Source organism: Erythrolamprus reginae, chromosome 1 (genome assembly GCF_031021105.1).
Source record: "Erythrolamprus reginae isolate rEryReg1 chromosome 1, rEryReg1.hap1, whole genome shotgun sequence".
Classification (NCBI taxonomy): Eukaryota; Metazoa; Chordata; class Lepidosauria; order Squamata; family Dipsadidae; genus Erythrolamprus; species Erythrolamprus reginae.
In genome coordinates this window covers 55001681-55022175 of record NC_091950.1, presented here as the reverse complement: position 1 = coordinate 55022175, position 20495 = coordinate 55001681, and the positions used below count along the sequence as shown (strand labels likewise).

Below are 20495 nucleotides of genomic sequence, written 5' to 3'. Positions count from 1 at the left end.
AAAATTAACCAAGAAAAATGTTTTTTTTTTAATTTAAGGTTTTGATTTATTCCTGTGATAAAATTAGTTCTTATTAGAAACACTCCCTGAAAGTTTATCAACTCATCTTTCTTTACATTTCATCTTAAGTTGCCAAAGGCCATGGCCACCTAGCTAAATTGCTATTAATAGTAGATGCTCTCTGTAATGCACTTAGAGTGTTTATATTCTAAATCAATAAAATGTACTGCTTTATAGTTTGGTGTTTTTGCTGTTCTTACAATCACTGTGGAAAGAGAATTATTAATTGATATTAAAAAAATTATAAAGGACTTTTACCATCCAACCTAGATGATCACAACCATGTATGCCTATCAGGCAATATTTTGAACCTAAGTATTCATCTATGGGCAAATGTCATAGGATTAGTTATTATGACTAATGTCATAAATATAAATATTGAATGAAGAGGCTAGCAGGTTAGTATACAATTTTCCTATTAACACACACATGACTTTTTTCTTACTGTTTTGCACCTAGATATCATGGTATTCTTTATTTGATTAGCATCTAAATCCACCAGAATTGCAAGATACTGACAATGTCTGTCTATAGCACATGCATAAAAAACACTGACTGGCTACCTACAGCTAGTAGGCTTTAAAAAGTTCATTATATTTACAAATACCGGTAGCTTGTTTGAACAGCAGTTTATTTATTTTCCAAATACTTACATTAATAAATAGTGAAAATAATTGGATTATATTTTTCATCAATGTAAAATTTTGGGTGGTTTTTCTGTTTTTGGAATCAGGAATCTATAGCAATATCTTTTCTGCATATATATTATTACTGAATTCTGCATATTGGCTGTCTTATTGGGATGGATTTAGCAAAAAGTAATATTTGAAGACAAAACCATTAAAGAAACAAATAGGAAAGAAGCAGCATATTTTAAAATCATATGAAATTAATATTCTTATAGGGAAAATGGAAGAAAAATATAGGGTGAACATATATTTTAAAGCTGAAATCTATACTAATTTATACAATTACCAGTACTTTTATTTCAAGAAATCACTCTTCCTTCATAGTTGTTATTTGTGTATATGTGCGAGTGCACACATCTTGCAATCCTTCTTGTTACACAGCAAACCTGAATATTTTAAAGCACCATGATCCATTTTTATTGTCATTGACAATCATGTAGTATTTTGCTTATAAATAATAACTTGCATAAATGCTGAACTCATACTGGGATAAACCACAAAGTTCATTTTATTAACTATTTTAAAAAAGCAATGTACAGGCTAAATTCTTTAAAGTGCAAAACAACAGAACATGTCTGCAACGTTCAGATTACTCGGATCTCCACAAAAGGAGGAATTCAGCATGTAGTCAACACAATTAATCTTCACAATTATATGAAAATGACACTTTGATTAGGTACCAAGAGAGATTGTCCTCTGTTTTAAGTGCTGCATGAAAGGCAAAGTAACTATCTGAAAATATTTGAAAATTCAATTTTTCATATCCTGAAATGACCTCTCTCGTGTCAAATTCTACCCTGTTACAGAAGGGAATTGATACAGCCCTAAGCTTGGGAATCTTTTAAAACTTACATTTACACTCAGAGTAGCTGATGGGATTTCAAAGGAAAAAGATTGCAACACAAAACGTTACCTGGTCACAAACCAACCCATTATAGGTTTGGCAACCCATGATGACCTTGTTTGGCACTGACCAGCAGGTACTGGGAACATGCATTTTGTCAAACTTGCTTTTCTCTATGAATAATCCAGTTTTTGACATCAAATATGTTTATGCGCTTTTTAAATTCCTGAGATGAGCATATGGAAAAGCTATGTCCCCATCTTAAATTACTATGAGGAAATTGTTTCTTCCAGATTCCCAATCTCTGCATTTCAAATATATTTAACATATTAATCCTCTTCAAGACGCCACTTCTGAGACTCCTCCTGTCGTACGTCAGGCCTTATCTGATTCCTCATGCCTCCTAAAACATTTGATGTTGCTTCTGTTGCAACTATTAGCGGTTTTACTACAGTTGGCGGGATCTGGCGGAGAACTCCTCCTACTGCTCCAGTTACCCCTCTGTTTTCATGTTCACGTGTAGCAGTTTCATAAATTGTATGTGCCGTATCTGTAATCCCCTGAAAAAATTACAAATATACAAAAAATGAGAGTTGAAGAGTCTTGTCTAATAAAGTCACTTCTCCAAACACCAATTAAGAGATTTAGATCAGCAATTTTCTAGGCTGAGGATCTCGTTCAACAAAATCTCTCAATTTCACTTGAGAGCTGGCACCTTCCCATATGGAGATAATACAATAAATCAACATTCTGCCAACGCTACTGTTGATAGTTTTTGGGCAATCAAATTCAACAAACTATTTTCAGAGGGAGTGAATTCAAATAGAAATGAAAAATCTTTTGCAGAAATACATAATCCTAAGTGTGACTTTAATGAAATTAGCAGATTATGAAGGAAACAAGATTTTACAACAATCAGAACCTATATTGGGATACAGAAGTGTACTTCTAAAAGATTAGAGTGAAAAAAACAGCTGCTGTTTAATAGATGCACAATGCACAAACCATTTGAATGTTTTCCTAGAAAATACAAGTAAATAACACTCTCCAAGACAGGACATGTAAAATGAAAATATGATATTGTTTCTTGCACATATCAATTGTTTTATTTATTTTTTGGAAGGGCCCAATGATTCCATGACGAGTTTTTTTGGGGTGGGGTGGGGGACTAAAATTCTATATAAAGATCTTTCACAAAAATATTCAATTCTGTTTACACTGTGATTTCTTTCTCCCTTGAATTCATGTTTTTAATTATGTTATTTCATAATAAAATATACAGTGATCCCCCGCTCGTTGCGAGGGTTCCGTTCCAGGAGCCCCCGCAACGAGCGGGTTTTCGCGAAGTAGCGATGCGGAAGTAAAAACACCATCTGCGCATGTGCAGATGGTGTTTTTACTCCCACAGCGCTAGCGAGGAGCCGAAGATTGGGGGCGGCGCGGCTGTTTGCCGCCGGCATGGGGGGCTTCCTAGCAGCCCCCCAAACCCGGGTTGGGGGTCCGGGGGGCGCTGTCTCTCGGCGCTTTCCAGCTGAGTCCGGGAGCGAACTCGCTCCCGGACTCAGCTCGAAAGCGCCGAGAGACAGCGTGGACAGGCCCGTTCCTTGGCGCTGTCTCTCGGCGCTTTCCAGCTGAGTCCGGGAGCGAACTCGCTCCCGGACTCAGCTCGAAAGCGCCGAGAGACAGCGTGGACAGGCCCGTTCCTTGGCGCTGTCTCTCGGCGCTTTCCAGCTGAGTCCGGGAGCGAACTCGCTCCCGGACTCAGCTCGAAAGCGCCGAGAGACAGCGTGGACAGGCCGTTCCTTGGCGCTGTCTCTCGGCGCTTTCGAGCTGAGTCCGGGAGCGAATTCGCTTCAGGACTCAGCTCGAAAGCGGCGAGAATGAACGGCGTGGGCGGGCGAAGGGCGGGCGGCAGCGAGGAGTTTGCGTGGGCGGTGGGGAAACTCCTCGCTGACGCCAGCAAGAGGGGGAAGACCCAGGAAAGCCACCCAGCAGCTGATCTCCCGGTTGCCATCTACGCATGCGTGCCCATAGAAAAAACGCACGCATGCGTAGATGGTATTTTGACTTCCGGGTTGAAAAATCGCGAAGTACCCTGTTCGCAATGGTTGGGGACGCAATAAACGGGGGATCACTGTAATTTTATTAACAAAAATGAAAGTACAGAATAGACAAATAATCTGAAGCTAATGACTAATGGATATGTGAATATTCTAATATTCTTGTTACCTGCTGTAAACCCGGAGAAGGCAACTCTGTGGGACCTAACCGGTCACTGGGATTCGTGCGGCAGAAGGCGGTCCCAGAGATATTCTGGTCTGATGCCACGAAGGGCTTTATAGGTCATAACTAACACTTTGAATTGTGACCAGAAACTGATTGGTAACCAATGCAGACTGCGGAGTGAACATGGGCATACCTAGGGAAGCCCATGATTGCTCTCGCAGCTGCATTCTGCACATCTGAAGTTCAAACAGATGCCATTATTACAGGTAATGAGTGGAGGACAGAGGAGCCTCTTAAAGAAGAAGTTACAGGTCTGTGAGAGCCAGAAATCTTGCTTCTTTGTAGGTGACCAAATACTTATTTTCCACCATAATTTGCAAATAAATTCGTTAAAAATCAGACAATGTGATTTTCTGGATGTGTTTTCTCATTTTGTCTCTCATGGTTGAGGTCTACTTATGATGTCAATTACAGGCCTCTCTCATCTTTTTAACTGGGAGAACTTGCACAACTAGTGTCTGACTAAAGAATCCCCCCCCCCACGCCCACTGTATATTGATGCCATCTCTACTTTTGGGGATGAAGGAGTTAATTTATTTATTGTTTTATTTATTTAATTTGATTTCTATGCTGCCCAATCCCAAAGGACTTAGGGAGGCTTACAGCAACAATATAAATATAAAACAATAAAAAGAAGTGAAATTTAAAATCTAAAATTTTATAAAACCCTAATTAAAAACCCATAAATTTCGTAATCACAACAACATGCACACAAAATATTCATACGCTTTGGCCCTGAAAGTTGTTAATTCATGAACTCCCAGGCCACTTTAATTAAAATGTGTGCTCTAATTCAGTGTTTTTCAACCAGTGTGCCGCAGCACACTAGTGTGCCGTGAGACATGGTCAGGTGTGCCATGGGAAAATTTAACATGGGTCCCCAAACTACCATTCCTGCCAGGATATCCCATTTGTGTTCATCGAAACAGGCCCAAGTTTCACAGTGTGTATAAATACATTTAGAAACTACATTATTAACTATATGTATAATATGTATTGTGTTAGAGTGTCATTTTGGTTGGTGGTGTGCCCCAGGACTTTGTAAATGTAAAAAATGTGCCGCGGCTCAAAAAAGGTTGACAATCACTGCTCTAATTGGTCTCTGGGAGGCATGCGGCAATTTAAAATTGAAAAACGGTCCCTTAAATAATAAATAAAAAAGACGGTACCGTAAATAAATAAAAATTAATAAAACTAGTTTGCTGACTAAAGTTACTAGAATATTCAAATCAGGTTTGGTATAAAGGAAAAATTGATATCAAACTTTAGTGATCATAAAAGCTGATAGTACAGTGACATTATTATACAAAATAATTACAAATGTTATGCATTTTGACATTTTTGTAATATTATAGGAAATGATCTAAATACAGCAAAAAATCCCAAAATTAAATGACGCTTTTGCTAGATGTTGTATGTGTTTAGAGTACCCTGAAAGATACTGAATGTCAAAAATTCTGAAGAATAAATACTTATACTGGGATGATAATCTTAGACCTGTAAATTGAGACTAAATCCTGACAGATTAAGACTTTGTTGGTGGGTCATTAGTGAATGGATTTGAGAGGTTTTCTCTAGGAGCCTGCATTCTGTTAAAAGTATGCATGTAGTTTCCATATGTTGCTAATTAGTCATCTTAATGTTGGATGAAAATGTTTTATTTCAGCTTTCCCCCCCACCCATTCCTTCAATGTTTTCATTATTTTTAATATTGTTTTCAATTTAATGCTTAGAAGGTGAATATAAATATATCTTAAATTATAGCAAATAACAAGAAGGATACAATCTACCCACAAAACAGGAGTTTTTTAGTAATAAATTTACACGTTACCTCTTTTACAACACTGTATGCTTTTGCCACACCCTCACGAAGATCCACAGGCTGGTAAGCTAGACGGCGAGAAAGTCGTTTGAGCTTCTTTGTCTCATTTAAGCTAGGCCCAGGGGAAACCATGTCATAAGCTGTTTCTGCAGCTGCCTAGATTTTAATTCAATAAAAATAACAATGTATCATTAATAGAACAAATAATAAACCAATGCTTTATGAATTATAACTATGTTTCATCCCTAACATGCATTGTTAATGCCTCAGGATTTAAGATGTATCTTAATTTAACACATCATCTAACATTTAATATAACATAATAGAACACTTATAAGCTATGCTTACAAAAGTTATTTACAAAAGTTCAAGATTAGGTATTGAAATTTAAAGGGAACAACTATTTTCACAGAAAATAATTCTATTTGAATCTTATTTATTAAGGATGCCAGTTACAAGACAGTTGTTCAAAATACATTCATTTATTGCAGGAAAGAGAGCAACTCATTGACTGGGGGTACCTCTCCTTCCTGGCAAGGGGGCAAAGCAGGAGTGACGTCGTCTACCCCTCTGAACTGCTCTCTTTCTTGGAGGATTTCTTCCCGCAGCGGCAGAGGTGCTCCTGTCAATCTTGCCCTGGATCCATCAGCACGAATCTTCCAGGAAGGAGAGCAGCTCATTGACTTGGGCGCCTCTCCTTCCTGGCAAGCAGGAGCGAGGCTGCTGGCTCCCAGGTGAGACTGTTTCAGGCCATGATTCTGCACATGCGCAGGAAATTGAAGGGTGGGTGTGCACGTGTGCGCATGTCTGTGCATACACTCCCCCACCACCACCAGAGCATTCCAGTAGGGCCATGAAGGCTGCCCTTTACCGATGCATCCCATGTAGCAGTGACAAAAGTAAGGTTTCCTCTTTTCTCTACTACCATCCATGTTGCCTATCAGGTCAATGGGCATTTGTCTAGTTTTAAATGAAGACAATCTAACAAAAATCTAAACCCTTTGTACATTGTTCCAAAGCCTTGAAGTTATTCTTCATTACAGGCTAGAACTTCCATTATCCAAATTAAGTAGGTGACAGACATCTTGCATGAAAGCTTGCATGTTCATGTATGTTCTAATATTTTATGTCCTTCAAAATTAACCAAAGAATAGTCTTTGATTGTCAGCAAGCATAAATGGAAAATATACCTGTATGGTCTGAACCATTCTGTTTGTCAGTTCTAATGCTGCCATTGCTGTACATGTACCAAAAGAAGCTGCTCCTCTCTGGAAGCCCCTCACAATACGGCCATCTTTTCGGTATTGCTCTATTGGTAGCCACACCAAATCCTTTAGGCCCTGAACTGAATCAAAGAGAGTATATTACAAATAACCAATATGGCCAAGTATTTCTTCTTTAAGCAGATATGGAAAACACATTCACATATATATTTAAACTGAAATGCTCTTAATAATACAAATAACAATAATTTTGAAAAAATGTGGAGAACATTTCACAGTCTTACCTAGTTGAATGAATGAATGAATTGGCCCAACACCTCCAAGGATACCTGGTAGCTGATTCTTTCTGATGTCATTAAGCCATTCAGATAAAGCATAAGAAAACAGCTTATCCATACCCAGCAACCTATAATAAATAGTATTATTAATACACACACACACAAACTACTGATATTTGGAAATTAAGAAAAGGAAAAGTGAGAATTAAACTGTTTTGATTTGTTTTAGTCTCTTGGTAAACATTAACTATAAATAAATAGGATAATTAAATAAGCTTACCCATGTCGATAACAAAGTCTCTTCAATTTTAATTCTGAGCAATTTAACTGAGCGAGACCAATCAGAATCCCAGCCAATGTACCCTGAAAATTAAATATGTTTAGTTCATCTATAAATTCAAAAAAACTCAAAGAAAAAGAAATCTTTCAATCTGCTTTTCACATATTATGCCTATTTTCATTTAATAGTTAATTGTGGGTAAGAAAAGTGGGTGGATGCTATGAAGAGTGGACACATGCAGGGATCATCTGAATGGGCAGGCAAAAAAAAAGATGGTAGCAGCAGTGATTTGCAACCTCCTCCTGTTTTTTTGCTTGTTAGAAGCAGGCAGGCAAGCAAGGTTGCAAATAATGATTACATGACTGTGGGTTGTTGCAACGACTGCAATTTTGCAGGACAATCCTCTTCATATAACTCTGAACAATTGCTGAATGTGTTGTTATACCTTGAGGACTATCTGTAATGGAAATCCAAAATAAGCCCAACTAGGATTTTTTTTAATATAATAACTGTCTTTTGTGTGATTACTTTTCAGATATTGCTCCCAAATTCCATATGTATTATCCTCCTACAGAACAACTTTCTAAGAAAGATAGGCTTGCTTCAACTTTACTGGCTTTTTGGAAGTTGGCAAAATAAAGCTTCTACTAGAGGGCTTTTAAAAAACTAAATAGAATAGTGCTATAGGAATTGGTATATTGTGGTGTGAAGGCACAGTGGTTAGAATGCACTACTGCAGGTTATTTCTGATGATTGTCAGCTGCCGGCAGTTCAAGTCTCACCAGCTCAAGATTGACTGTCTTCCATCCTTCCAAGGTCGGTAAAATGAGGACCCAGATTGTTGGGGGCAATATGCTGACTCTGTAAACTGCTTAGAGAGAGCTGTAAAGCACTGTGAAGTGGTATATAAATCTAAGTGATATTGTTATATAATATTATACCAGCATAGATGCTTTTTTTCCTGCAAACTGACATATGTCCTAAGACCAGTGGCCTAAAAAGCTAATGAATAAACTGAGAGAAAAGCACTTGATTTGAAAGGGTCTCACTGTTTATTTCAGGTTGGCAAACAGGGCAAATGTTCCAGTGAATAACATGAATCCTTTATAAAACACAGGAAGTTCAGTCTTTAAAAACACAAGTTTTCAAAAATGGTTGGTTCAATTATTTCTGTGCCATTAAATTTCTAAATTCACCATTGTATTATATCAAGATCTGAAAAATCATTAGGTATTACTAAAGCAGATATGAACCCACATGATTAATGGAAAGAAGATATGTTATCTGACAGCATAAGATTTAACAAACCTGATCCATAGACACATGTTTACCATGATAATCAAGACGTATCGGAACTTCTGATGTAAATCGGAACTCTCTGAAAAGAGAAGTGGCAAGATGATACACAGAAAAAGACTCAGGGGAAAAATGAGGTTGGAAGATAATATTTACAAGTATCACGATCTTAATCTCTGGATGCTCTTAGAATCAGCATTGCTTCATGAGAATCACATGGATTTTTTTTTTTAACAGAGGGCCTATCTCCAGTCTTTCTTATTTTCTGAGATTTAGATGATTAGATTAATTGTTACAAAAGTGGCTGGTATCTACTAGAAATGTAAAGCAAGAAGTTGGTTGTAACTTTATTCTGTACTTTACTGCACTGAAAAAAAATCAAATCACTGCTTTTTTCTTTTCTTGTATTTCTTCCTCCTTCTCTCATTTCCCTTTTTTCTGATCTTAGTTTTCATTTAAATTTCCTATCGCAATACACTTTAATAAAAATGAAAATATCATCACAGAGAGGTAAATTTCCTCTTTATTGAAGGGAAATATTTAGCAGTGATTATATTCAGCATAACTATATTCAGAGAATTCATGACAACAAACATTTGAAAGAAGTCATTTGATTTTACAGGCAAGAATGCCGAAATGGAGGTTTTGAAAAGGTAACATGAGAACAGACAAACATTTTAGAGTAGGGGTAAGCAACCACTGACTGGATAGTGTCCCTCCTATTTGCAGCACATTTTAGATCAAACAGCCAAAATTTAGAAAACAAATAAAGGTTTACAGCAGTGTCCAAAGTGTACCTGAAAAATATTGGCTGATCACTGAACGATGCCTCTTCATGTGAGAGATTATGGTCATCTCCATTGAGCATATCCACAGAATCAACACTTCCATTCTGACTTGATTGCTTATGTAATGAAAAAGAAATGACTGGATTTGGTTCTTTGAAGCCACTTTGATGCCTGGGCAAAATACATGTTACTTCAGGGGCAGGCGGCTTTTTAACTGCAAATAAAATAATTGATATTAAAATCCAAGGCAAACAAATAGTTATTATTTCTACATAGCTGTTTTCAAATTAATTACATATTTATGTAATTCGTATAATTTATATTTAGTATTTATATTGTATAATATGATTTTACATAATATTTACCCTCAGGATCTGGAGTCATTAGGACGTCTACTTCTGTTGATAGGCTAGTGAAAAAATCCTTCAAGAAAAACAAGGCATCCTACAAAATAAAAAGAAGTACATATTAAAAAAGGAAATTATTACATTGCTCATTAGGTGATCATATGTAGAGATGGTAGAGATGATCATATGTAGAGATGGAAAATTAGTACTACTGTATTACTAATTAGTATAATACTAAGTAGTATACTAAACACTATCTGACTAACTAATCATTTGCCAGATGGATTTTTGAATATAAAACCCAAAATACTGTATTATTATTATTTATTTATTCGATTTTTTAATGCTGCCCTTCTCCTTAAACTCAGGGCAGCTTACAACATGTTAGCAATAGCACTTTTTAACAGAGCCAACATATTGCCCCCACAATCCGAGTCCTCATTTTACCCACCTCGGAAGGATGGAAGGCTGAGTCAACCTTGAGCCGGTGATGAGATCTGAACCGCTGACCTGTAGATCTAGCAGTCAGCTTTAGTGGCCTGCAGCACTGCACTCTACCCACTGCGTCACCTCGGCTCATTATTAACAATGAAGGTTATCTTATGAGAAAATGGGAGGCAGGAGCATTAGGTATGTTTGCTACAATGACTGATGTATAAAAAGATTAAAAGATAATAATAATAATAATAATAATAATAATAATAATAATAATAATAATAATAATAATAATATAGCTATAGCTATCTATCTATCTATCTATCTATCTATCTATCTATCTATCTACCTACCTACCTACCTACCTACCTATTAAGAAGATATTTGGTTGATGCCTAGGACACTGGCAGCACCCTGTATCAACCATTAGCACCTGTCAATGGAATTTATGACAAATCTTTAAATTGACTGAGTTTCATGGAGGAGGAGGAGGAGGAAGAGGAGGAGGAGGAAGAAGGAGGAGGAGGAGGAGGAGGAGGAGGAACAGCAGCTATGGTAACCAATTGCATAATATTTTTCTTCAAAGAGAAAAAAGGGGGCAATTGGTCCACCCATCTCCCCACCATAGTGTCTTCTTAACTAACCTGGTCAATGTTGAGACGAAGTGGCATTAAAGATATCCTTAAACAACATTCTTGTGGTGATCTGCCAGACTCAGGACGAACATGCAATGCCTTAACTATCAACTGTTAAATGAAACATATATTGGTTAATGTTGTCCTTTTACCAGTTGGAATTGTTTGTGACCCTGGGCATTATAGCTGATTTATTAACATGTAACATCGTTGTATGCTGTGATGTTTTAAGTCACTTTTGGCAGATGGGCATCCCATATAAATTGCTTAAATAAATAAATAATCAACAGAGGATTCATATAAATATGTCATCTCTTTGAATAATCACAAATTCTTTTCCTACATTACAAGGCAAACATGAATAAAGCCAATTTCACATTCAAAGTGTGTGTTGGTAGCTGTTAAGCTGTATTTATATGGGTGAGTCTTATGCCATTACTGGAATGCATATGAACAAGACATGTCTCTGAGAGAACAGGAACATTTTTCTGTTAGTAATTTATGGCTATGCAAATATTTATAAATGTAATTAAAAATAAGTAGTATGTGTAGATCCCAATCAATAACATTCCCTTATTATTATAATTAAGATTATTGATCTGGGTAGAATAGATTAACTCTGATATATATATGTGGCAATATGTATTCTTGGAGATAAAGACCATGATTACAATGTTTACTGATTTCATGTAACAATTGCTATGTAACAATTTAAATTCTTATCTAAGACTGCAATAAAGTGTGCTAGTGTTTTGTGTAATTTTTATTATAACGAATTAACAATTAGATCCCAAATGTTGCTTTTTCAAGAGCCACTATTTGGCCATTAGTTCTAGCAATCTCTTGTTAAAAAAGGAAGTTCTTCACTATCAAATTTGTGTAGTATCAGGGCTGCAGATATTGATTTTTGTCAGCATGTTATAGTAGTTCTGCAAAAAGCTGGTAAGATCAGATACAAACTCTGGCTAAAGCATTATTACACTGGATTTGAGTTATCAATCATTTGGATAACTTAGTATACCAGTCATTCTGTATAAATATGCCTTTTTCCAAAAAAGTATTCCAAAATGAGCTTGCATGTTCTGCAGATTGCAGAGATAATGCAAAGAAATTGAAAAATCCATGAAGAGCCTTTCTTCTAAATAAAATAAATATCTGAGGTGGATGATTATTCTCTAAATGGGATAGTCAAAACCATAAGAAGTTGATATACAGTACATGCCTTAAATGCCCAAAACATGTGTGTCTAAAGAAATCAAATAGCTTTTCTCTTTTAAGTGACATTTAAAGGTATAGCTCAGTAGGAAAATAAAATTATTTAATAAATATAGAGAAAAATGCACCTTTATATATTTCCATCAAGAAATAAAAAGAAATTGAAACAAAGGGGAGGATCAATTTGGACCCACCAAAATGAAGTTTAGCTCTTTGAGGTTCTAAAATAGTTCTGAACTGATAACCTGTAAATGATGCGCTGTTGCCAAAGAATACATACTGTACTTCGGCAGTGTACTTGGTTGTTATTTATTTATTTATTTGTTTATTTTATTTCTATCAGCTTCCCATCTCAGTCAATGACTGTGGGTGGCCTACAATTCAACGTATTATCTTCCTTTGAAGAATTAAAATATTCAGCAAATGTTTATGTTTATGAGCACTTACCATATTAGAATGTGCCTTTCTAGGCATCTCCTTACTACAGTAAAGATAAAGAAATTTATTCATTTGAGATGTAGCCAAGCGATCTCTGATTTCAAGATCTTGAACCATAAAAATTTGACGTGATACAGGTTGTTCTAACATGCTGAGTTCACACTCTGATTCACTTGAGGGATATACCTCATGTTGGAATTTCACCTTTAAAAAACAAGGGAAAGGAAAAAGAGTGAATTTGATGGGTTACGGTTTTAGAGAAATAAAACAAATAATGCCATTCCCCCCCTTTACCTTGCTTAACTGTATTTCTATCAAAAAATCAGGATTCCTTCCTTTCCCTCCACAGGCAGTACTTCGTCCATGTCTCGTTGGGGTATGAGAAGGAGAACTCTGAGGACTACTGGATAAGAGCACAACATTTTTCTCTTTAAATTAGAAGTTTACTTCACAACAACTCATTCAGACCTCAGATACATTCAATATACAATCTTTTTGTGAACAAGAACAGAAACTGAATGTACTACCAGTATCTTGTCATCAGAAACATATTTCCTTCTTTCCATAACTAAAGTATTCCCAACCATGAAGGAAAGAAGATTTTGGCTAGATTCACACATCCAATGAAGTCATTTTTATGATGTTTTGTTTAACAAATTTTAATTTAAGAAGCAATCATTTATGCTTAATATAATGCCAATTATCAAGCCTATATTACATATCTTGTCCAGTACTCCATGACCTATAATGGTCAACCATGTGCATTCAGGAGCTCATGGTCATGGCTGGTAGACCATATCCTCTCTTTTACAAGAGAAAATGATGGAGAAGGTATGTATATTTCTGAATAACTGGAATTCTTTAAATTACAGTAATATCTAATTTTTAGAAGTCTAATTCTCAGCTCCTGTGTAAAAAAGAAGGGACTGGTACTGAAATACTTACATATAACTTTTAGCTGGAGAAGTAGGTGTTATGTTCCCAAAATCCTTTCCTCCATAAAGATGCCAAATGAGTGAAATTTCTTTCACAACATAGCGCATGAGGGGAACAGGAAAATGCAATGATGTCTTGCTTGTATCTGCCTTTTTCACTGGTAAGCTAAAATGGTTTTCTTTTATTATAATAGCATCTTCAACCATTGTTTTCACTATTGGCTCTTCTTCCTTATCCTAAAGGATTACAGACTATTAGCTGAATGGGTATTTTTTCTTTTTCCTTTTTTTTCCCTTTTCACTTTCAGAAGTGTTGCATTATAAATATAATTATATATTCGCAAATGAAATAATATCAAATATGAAATTGGAACTGAGAAAAATAAAATTATAAATTTATAAAATTATAATACATATTTTCAATAGGACAGTAATAGTACAAATTATTCAGAATCGTAATGTACAATGTACAATTATTTTATTCAACTGATGAAGAGATATATGATTTCAAGTACCCTGAAAATATTCTATAAAAAGCGAGGTAAAATTTAAAATTATTTCCTATAATTAATTTAGGTTTTATTTTTATCCAGTCATAAAATTAAAAAAACACCAAACCAAACTAACCAATTCATCGTATTTCATTAATCCAAGACAATTTAAGTTCACAATTGACAATTACTTTCTAAAACAGCTAATGAACCAAAAATAATGACAAAACAAAATACTTAAAACTCACTTAATATATATGAAAAGCAACTGAAGTCATTATTAATGCAAGCCAAAAACATGGGCTGAAAATTTTCAGTTTAGCCCAAATTCCTCTAAATGGATAGATGGATGAATAAATATCATTGCTAATCAATCACTCCATCAAGGATTCTAATATATAAAATATTATAAGTATACATATTATTAACAGTAATGACTTTCCAGATGGTCATTTTACAGCATTTCAATAGCCATAACTTAATCTATGTATACCAAAATATACTTTCCATTTTCTAATTTCTGATTTTTTAATAACATTAGGAGTTCTTACGGAAATAATTGCCTTTGGTGCAAAAAGAATACAGAAGTCATCATTTTCGGAAGGTGCATCTCCTATAACTTCATTAATCATGTTGGGAGTAAATGACGCATAGGTGGGGCTTGGCTCTTGAGAGAGATTCCCACTTTCATCAGGAAATAGGAAAAGATCTGAACATGCTGGTACTGGTGTTTGACTCTTTTCATCCATGCTTCCTAGAAGAAGAGAAGGTGTTGAAGAAGTTTCAACTTTTCCATGTAATCAAGAGATTACCGAGATAGACTGAATGCAATTCTTTACTCTTCTAATATGACTCTAAGAAGATCAGAAATTAATCATACTTTAACATGTCACCCAAACGCTTAAACTATTTCCAATTTTTACTGTTTTCAGTTTTTTACATTCCATATGTTGTTACAGAAACAAACAATAGTGGAGGACCGTAAAACAAAATTGAAAGAATTTTTTGAAGATAATTTAGATAGACACTTAGTTAAGAATGGCATGGTGATAAAAGTAGGATAAAAACTTTGACTACAATGTATAGATGGAATAATGGGAAAACATGTGCCTGAAATTTACATTATGCTATGATCTTAAGGAGAATTTTTATAAAAATATTATCATTGGTATATGGCTACCCCACTGCACCCACCCCCCTTGTCCAGGCAGTAGCCCACCCCTGGATTCAATACACTGATTCAGACTATTTTAAAGACTACAATTGAAACGGGAGGGTTTTGTTTTGAGACTGATGGACAAACAGTTGGAAAAACACATTACTTTCTTTTTATATATGATCATTACAACAAGATTCTAATATACAGAAAGATAGAAGGATTCAGTATCATCCACAATGGAGTAATTATTAGTAAAAATATTAAACTTGAGGAAATGGTTAAATTTTTGATCAGAGAAAAAAACAAAACCTATGTTTATGGCTACTGGAAATCCCTCATAGATTTGTTGCATGCAACGAAAAATAGAGTTATGATTTAATGATTTTGATTATTATAAAATTATAGAAAAAATAAAGAGGTGTTCTAACCATACAATAAGAGCTAAATTTATAATTGTACTTATAACTATTGTAAAATCAAAAGCTACTTCTATTTTCTTTCTTCCTTTGCTTTTCACTCATAGCTTTTTCAGTGATTTATTTTGTCTTACAATAAATTAATAAGAATAATAAGAATAATTTATTAGATTTGTATGCCGCCCCTCTCCGTACACTCGGAGTGGCTTATAAGTGTCTATGAATTTTTAATTGTCTTAAAATATTAATTAAGCATTTAATATCCATAAGTGTGCAAATGAGAAACATAATGCAATGTGTTAAAAAATAAATATGAAATTTAAATAGCTTTTGATTAAAAATAAAAGTCCAAATAGATTTACCATTAACTTGTAGGTTAGAGGGGGAAAGCAACTGCTGGGTTTCGATCTCTTCCATTGCATCACTCATTAAATCACGTAAAATTTGTTGATCAGCTTCAGCAAGAACTGGCCCTTGGGAAGGTGGCCAACTAGAAGCATCTGTCTAAATAAGAAATTTATAGACAACCAAATTTGAAATGGAAACACAACAAATTTCTTCAGAAGTTACTCCTGAACATCCAAAGATATCTTAGGCTACTTCTCCATATATTATAAAGTGACTTAGAAGATTAAAGTTGTTTAGATGATTTTGGTGATCTAGTGTCCAAATGTATCTTTTCTTTTATGTACACTGGGAGCATATACACCAATGACAAATTTCTTGTGTGTCCAATCACACTTGGCCAATAAAGAATTCTATTTTATACCTCCATCTTTATTTGATTTAACTGTCTTTTTAAAAACATTACTATATGTAAATATGAAACAAATACATTTTTAAAGTAATGAAATGAACTACTAATTATTTTCAAAGAGCCAAATTAGTCTATTATATAATGCAAAACCTTTACTGTTTTAATTGCAACAGACTAACACATTTATAGTAATCTATAAGCTTTCAAGAGCTATCATTCAGTATCTCAGAAAAATAGACAATCTGTCATTGATGAAATATTATTTCACAATAAATGTGATATACTTTAAGGTGCCACAGCATTCCTTGCTGATTTTAAAGTTCGACTGTTCTCACTTATTTACAGTACTATAATATATAATTATCACATTTTCATCAGCATAAACATAAATGCCATGGAAATTACAAATATTACATTAAAGCATTTTGTATGTAAAATTGTAAAGGCAGTGATCCCAGTGGTACAGCATGATATAAAAACTACAAGTCTACAAAAAACCCAGAATCTTTATTATATGATGACAGTTGCTTAATATTATCAAAGAATACTTACTTTATGGTAGAACTAAGAATGGAAATGTAGTCTAAACCAACATTATATAAAAGCTTTGCTATGAGAAAAGCCCTGTTATTGCAAATTAATCTGCTAAATTATTTAGTGATGATCATGAGCAGTGATCCATGAGTGCATCTTTGATTTGTTGATAAATTTTTCCTTCAAACTGAAAGTATATAGCAGCCCTTAGGCAAAAAGGGGCCAATGTCTTATTTGTTATGTATAACTAGTCATGTGTGATCTATTCAAATAACTATTTTACTGACTGTCCTGTGAAAAGTTTGCATGTGACTATCATAATTAAATAAGAAAATAACAGAGAAGCAGAAAAAAACCTCTTCATTATTTTTTTTTAAAAAATTGTGAATGGCCTGCAAAATCCATCAAGCAAATTAATCTTTTTTTAAAAACAACTTAGTAGTAACTTTCTTTCTAGAAATAACAGTAGAGGCTAAAATGAAAAAAAAATCTATATGTGTCAATGTATTCTTCTACATTTGCCAGTCATTGTCTTAGTAAATTAAGATGAACTAGTAAAGTAATTCTTCCCCCTATAAAATATTATAATAATATAATGCAATGTTATACTATGATATTATATGATATAACGAAATATAAAACAAAACAAAAAACCCCAAACCAAACTAAACCAAAACATGATATTAATATGGACCAAACTAAGTAATGAAAATTAGATTATTCTTGGGGGATGGTTGAGTAAGGATTAAGAGAAATATATATTCATACCTTCACATTCTGTTTTGTCACTCCAGAAGTGCACTCCGTTTTAGCAGGAGGATTCAAATCACCATAACTTGCAATATATTGTATAAGATTCATCAAGGCAGCACATGAATCTGAGCATGTTCGAATGTGGATAACATCACTAGAACAATGTAGTTCAAAATATGGATTGCTCTGGGCAACAGAAAGTAAAACAAGTAAAACATTTTTGATCCCTATGAAAACTGCACACACTCATATTTACCAACAAACAAAACACGTATGCTTAGAAGACCCTCACTGCAGTGGTTAAGGCATCAGGCTAGAAATTAGGAGATAGTGAGCTCTAATTCCACTTTAGACATGAAAGCCAATTTAGGTAAGTCACTCTTTCAGTCCTATTTACCTTATAAAGTTACTACTGTGGTGTAAAAACAGGAGGAAGAAGGAGCATTAAGATATAGTCACCACCTTTTATAAAAAATTAAAAATACAAATAAGAAAAACTGGTATATCTCTATGGTATAGATATCAATTGTACTGATTTATAACTAAATTACTGTTGACCTATTACAAGTTATCTTTTCTATTTTTGTTTTCTGTAAAACTTAATAAAGACATTTTTTAAAAAAAGAAAAACTGAAAATTCTAGTCCTACTAACTGATTTTCATTTTCATTGTAAATAAACCCTTCCCTACTTTGTAAATAAGTCCCCTTAAGATTATATGGTTTTTTTGTATGTTTATATGTTTTATATATGTTCAAAATTAACCTTATTTTGTCAAAATTGTAAAGAAATAATTTTTTTTAAATTTAACTTACCCTCTCTTCACCAGAATTAGGTTTTACTGTCCTTATGGTCAATTCCAACAGTCCCATGTCCATAACTTGAACGTAATCTGAGGAAAAAAAATAAAAAGATCTACTTCAATACTGCTTCTTTATTTTTTTTTTAAAAAACTGTATTTCCATATTAATGTATAGTAAACCTCCTAACCATGCTCAACTTTTGTCATTTTCTCTATTATACAATACATAGTTTAATGTGATTTGTATCAATTTACATAATTTGTATGAAGTAAACTGCCAAATATACTTCAGTAACAACAGATTTCTTTATTTCCCAAATTAATTCTAAATAGTTTGCTCAGTGGCATCCAATAACTGTTAAATGGTGGTCAATTAAACTGAGGTTATATGTAATGTAATTTCCTCCTCCACCTTTTAGCTTTATTTGTCCAAGCCACCTGCTTCTTATGCAGTTTCCACTTGATACAAATAAAATTACAATTAATATTCAAATCCACTCTAATCTAGAGAAGATAAGAGGATAAATCAACAGATACTGCGTTCATCTTTACGGGATGATATTTCACTTCTGATTGAGAAGTATATATACGGCCATGACTGTGTAAAACAGTCAGTGTCCAAGCTAATTTCCCCTCTCACACTCTTCGTTATTGTTTTTTTCTTAGTATCAAATATTCTGTATCCTTGCTATGATTTCTCTCCCGATAGGCTGGGAAACAATAAACATTTTCTTCCAGACTCAGCCCAGAAGAATAAAAAGCAGAAGGGAAGGTAAATGGATGCATACATGGAACAAAGTCTGTAAATAGCCAGAAGGGCAAATTGGATAGGAAAGCAATAACAGAAAAAACGTAAGTAAGGCAAATAATTGAATGTGTAATTTTAAAGATAAAGAAGGAATAAATCTTTGAAATGAGATTATTTCAGTGGCCTATTAATGAAGTTGAAAATATGCAAATGAATACCTTAAACTGACTTGGTCTTTCTCAGTTTTAGATTTTCATAAGGTTTAGCTCCAAAGCATGCCACTATTTGCATTTCTAGCTTCAGCTAGAGAGATTATCATATTTTTTGGAATATAAGATGCACTTTTTTCCATCCTAAAAGAGGCTGAAAATTTGGGTGTGTCTTATACTCCAAATGTATCCCTTCCCATTTGCCAGCCCTCATACGTCCTCTTCCTGGCTGCAGAGATTGTCACTGGCATTAGCTTGTGTTTTGGGGCTCCGTGCTTTGCATTTTCAGCCTCCAAATGCTCGTGCAGTGCCCAAAATGGTTACTCAGAACAGCTGCTGCCTTCTCTTATCCCTTCCATGCATTGTCTGTTTTAGTCAATGGAGCTCCCTCTGAGGATCACCTGTCCTTTTGAAGTTGTTTTTCAGCCCAAACACAAGCTAAGCAATCTTCTGTGCTTTGCCTGCTTTTCTAATTGCTGCTCCCTCTAACAATCAGCTGTGCTTTAGAAGCATAGCCCCAACATCCCCAACCTTAAAACCAGTGAGCAAATGAATGTGCTGAAGCTTATCCCCCACCATCCCCAACCTCAAAACCAACAAGGGAACAAATGTGCTGAAGCTTATCCCCCACCATCCCCAACCTCAACATCGGCGATCGAAGTAATGTGCTGAAGCTGAGCAGGCTAAGGACTTTCCAGATGAGTAGTTAGAATTCCACACATATTCCTTCCCCAAAACTATGGTGAATCTTATATTCTGGTGTGTCTTATACTCCGAAAAACATGGTAGTTGCCACCACAGATATATTTTAAGATTAGACGACAGCTATAGTCTTAACGTACTAAAAAAACTAGAGATCCAATTGACATTTTCCTAATCAATCCTATATGCTCAAATACTCTATCATTTTTCTATATCCTAACTGGTTGTTTTATTCTCTGCATTTATTCAAATGCAAAATACACTTACCTTTTTGGAGATTCACAGTAGCATTAGTTTTGTCAGATAAATGCAAAGCAGCCTCATCCAAGATTATCCTACAGCCAAAAAACCCTA

The 20495-nt window shown here is 34.6% G+C and overlaps 1 protein-coding gene across 1 annotated transcript in view; it reads right to left on the bottom strand.

The window, feature by feature from the left end:
• Positions 1 to 670: 670 nt before the first annotated feature.
• Positions 671 to 20495, bottom strand: part of ATG2B (autophagy related 2B) — a 66715-nt gene continuing 46890 nt past the window's right edge. The window contains exons 26-42 of the mRNA XM_070752637.1: positions 20409 to 20476; positions 18496 to 18572; positions 17697 to 17867; positions 16000 to 16141; positions 14614 to 14816; positions 13582 to 13808; positions 12931 to 13039; positions 12646 to 12840; positions 10993 to 11094; positions 9932 to 10010; positions 9576 to 9780; positions 8791 to 8860; positions 7483 to 7565; positions 7209 to 7330; positions 6892 to 7046; positions 5711 to 5857; positions 671 to 2153 (exon numbers count right to left, since the gene is read on the bottom strand). Coding sequence (XP_070608738.1) covers positions 1923 to 2153; positions 5711 to 5857; positions 6892 to 7046; positions 7209 to 7330; positions 7483 to 7565; positions 8791 to 8860; positions 9576 to 9780; positions 9932 to 10010; positions 10993 to 11094; positions 12646 to 12840; positions 12931 to 13039; positions 13582 to 13808; positions 14614 to 14816; positions 16000 to 16141; positions 17697 to 17867; positions 18496 to 18572; positions 20409 to 20476 — 2386 coding nt within the window. The 3' untranslated portion in view covers positions 671 to 1922. The remainder of the gene's footprint in view (positions 2154 to 5710; positions 5858 to 6891; positions 7047 to 7208; positions 7331 to 7482; positions 7566 to 8790; positions 8861 to 9575; positions 9781 to 9931; positions 10011 to 10992; positions 11095 to 12645; positions 12841 to 12930; positions 13040 to 13581; positions 13809 to 14613; positions 14817 to 15999; positions 16142 to 17696; positions 17868 to 18495; positions 18573 to 20408; positions 20477 to 20495) is intronic.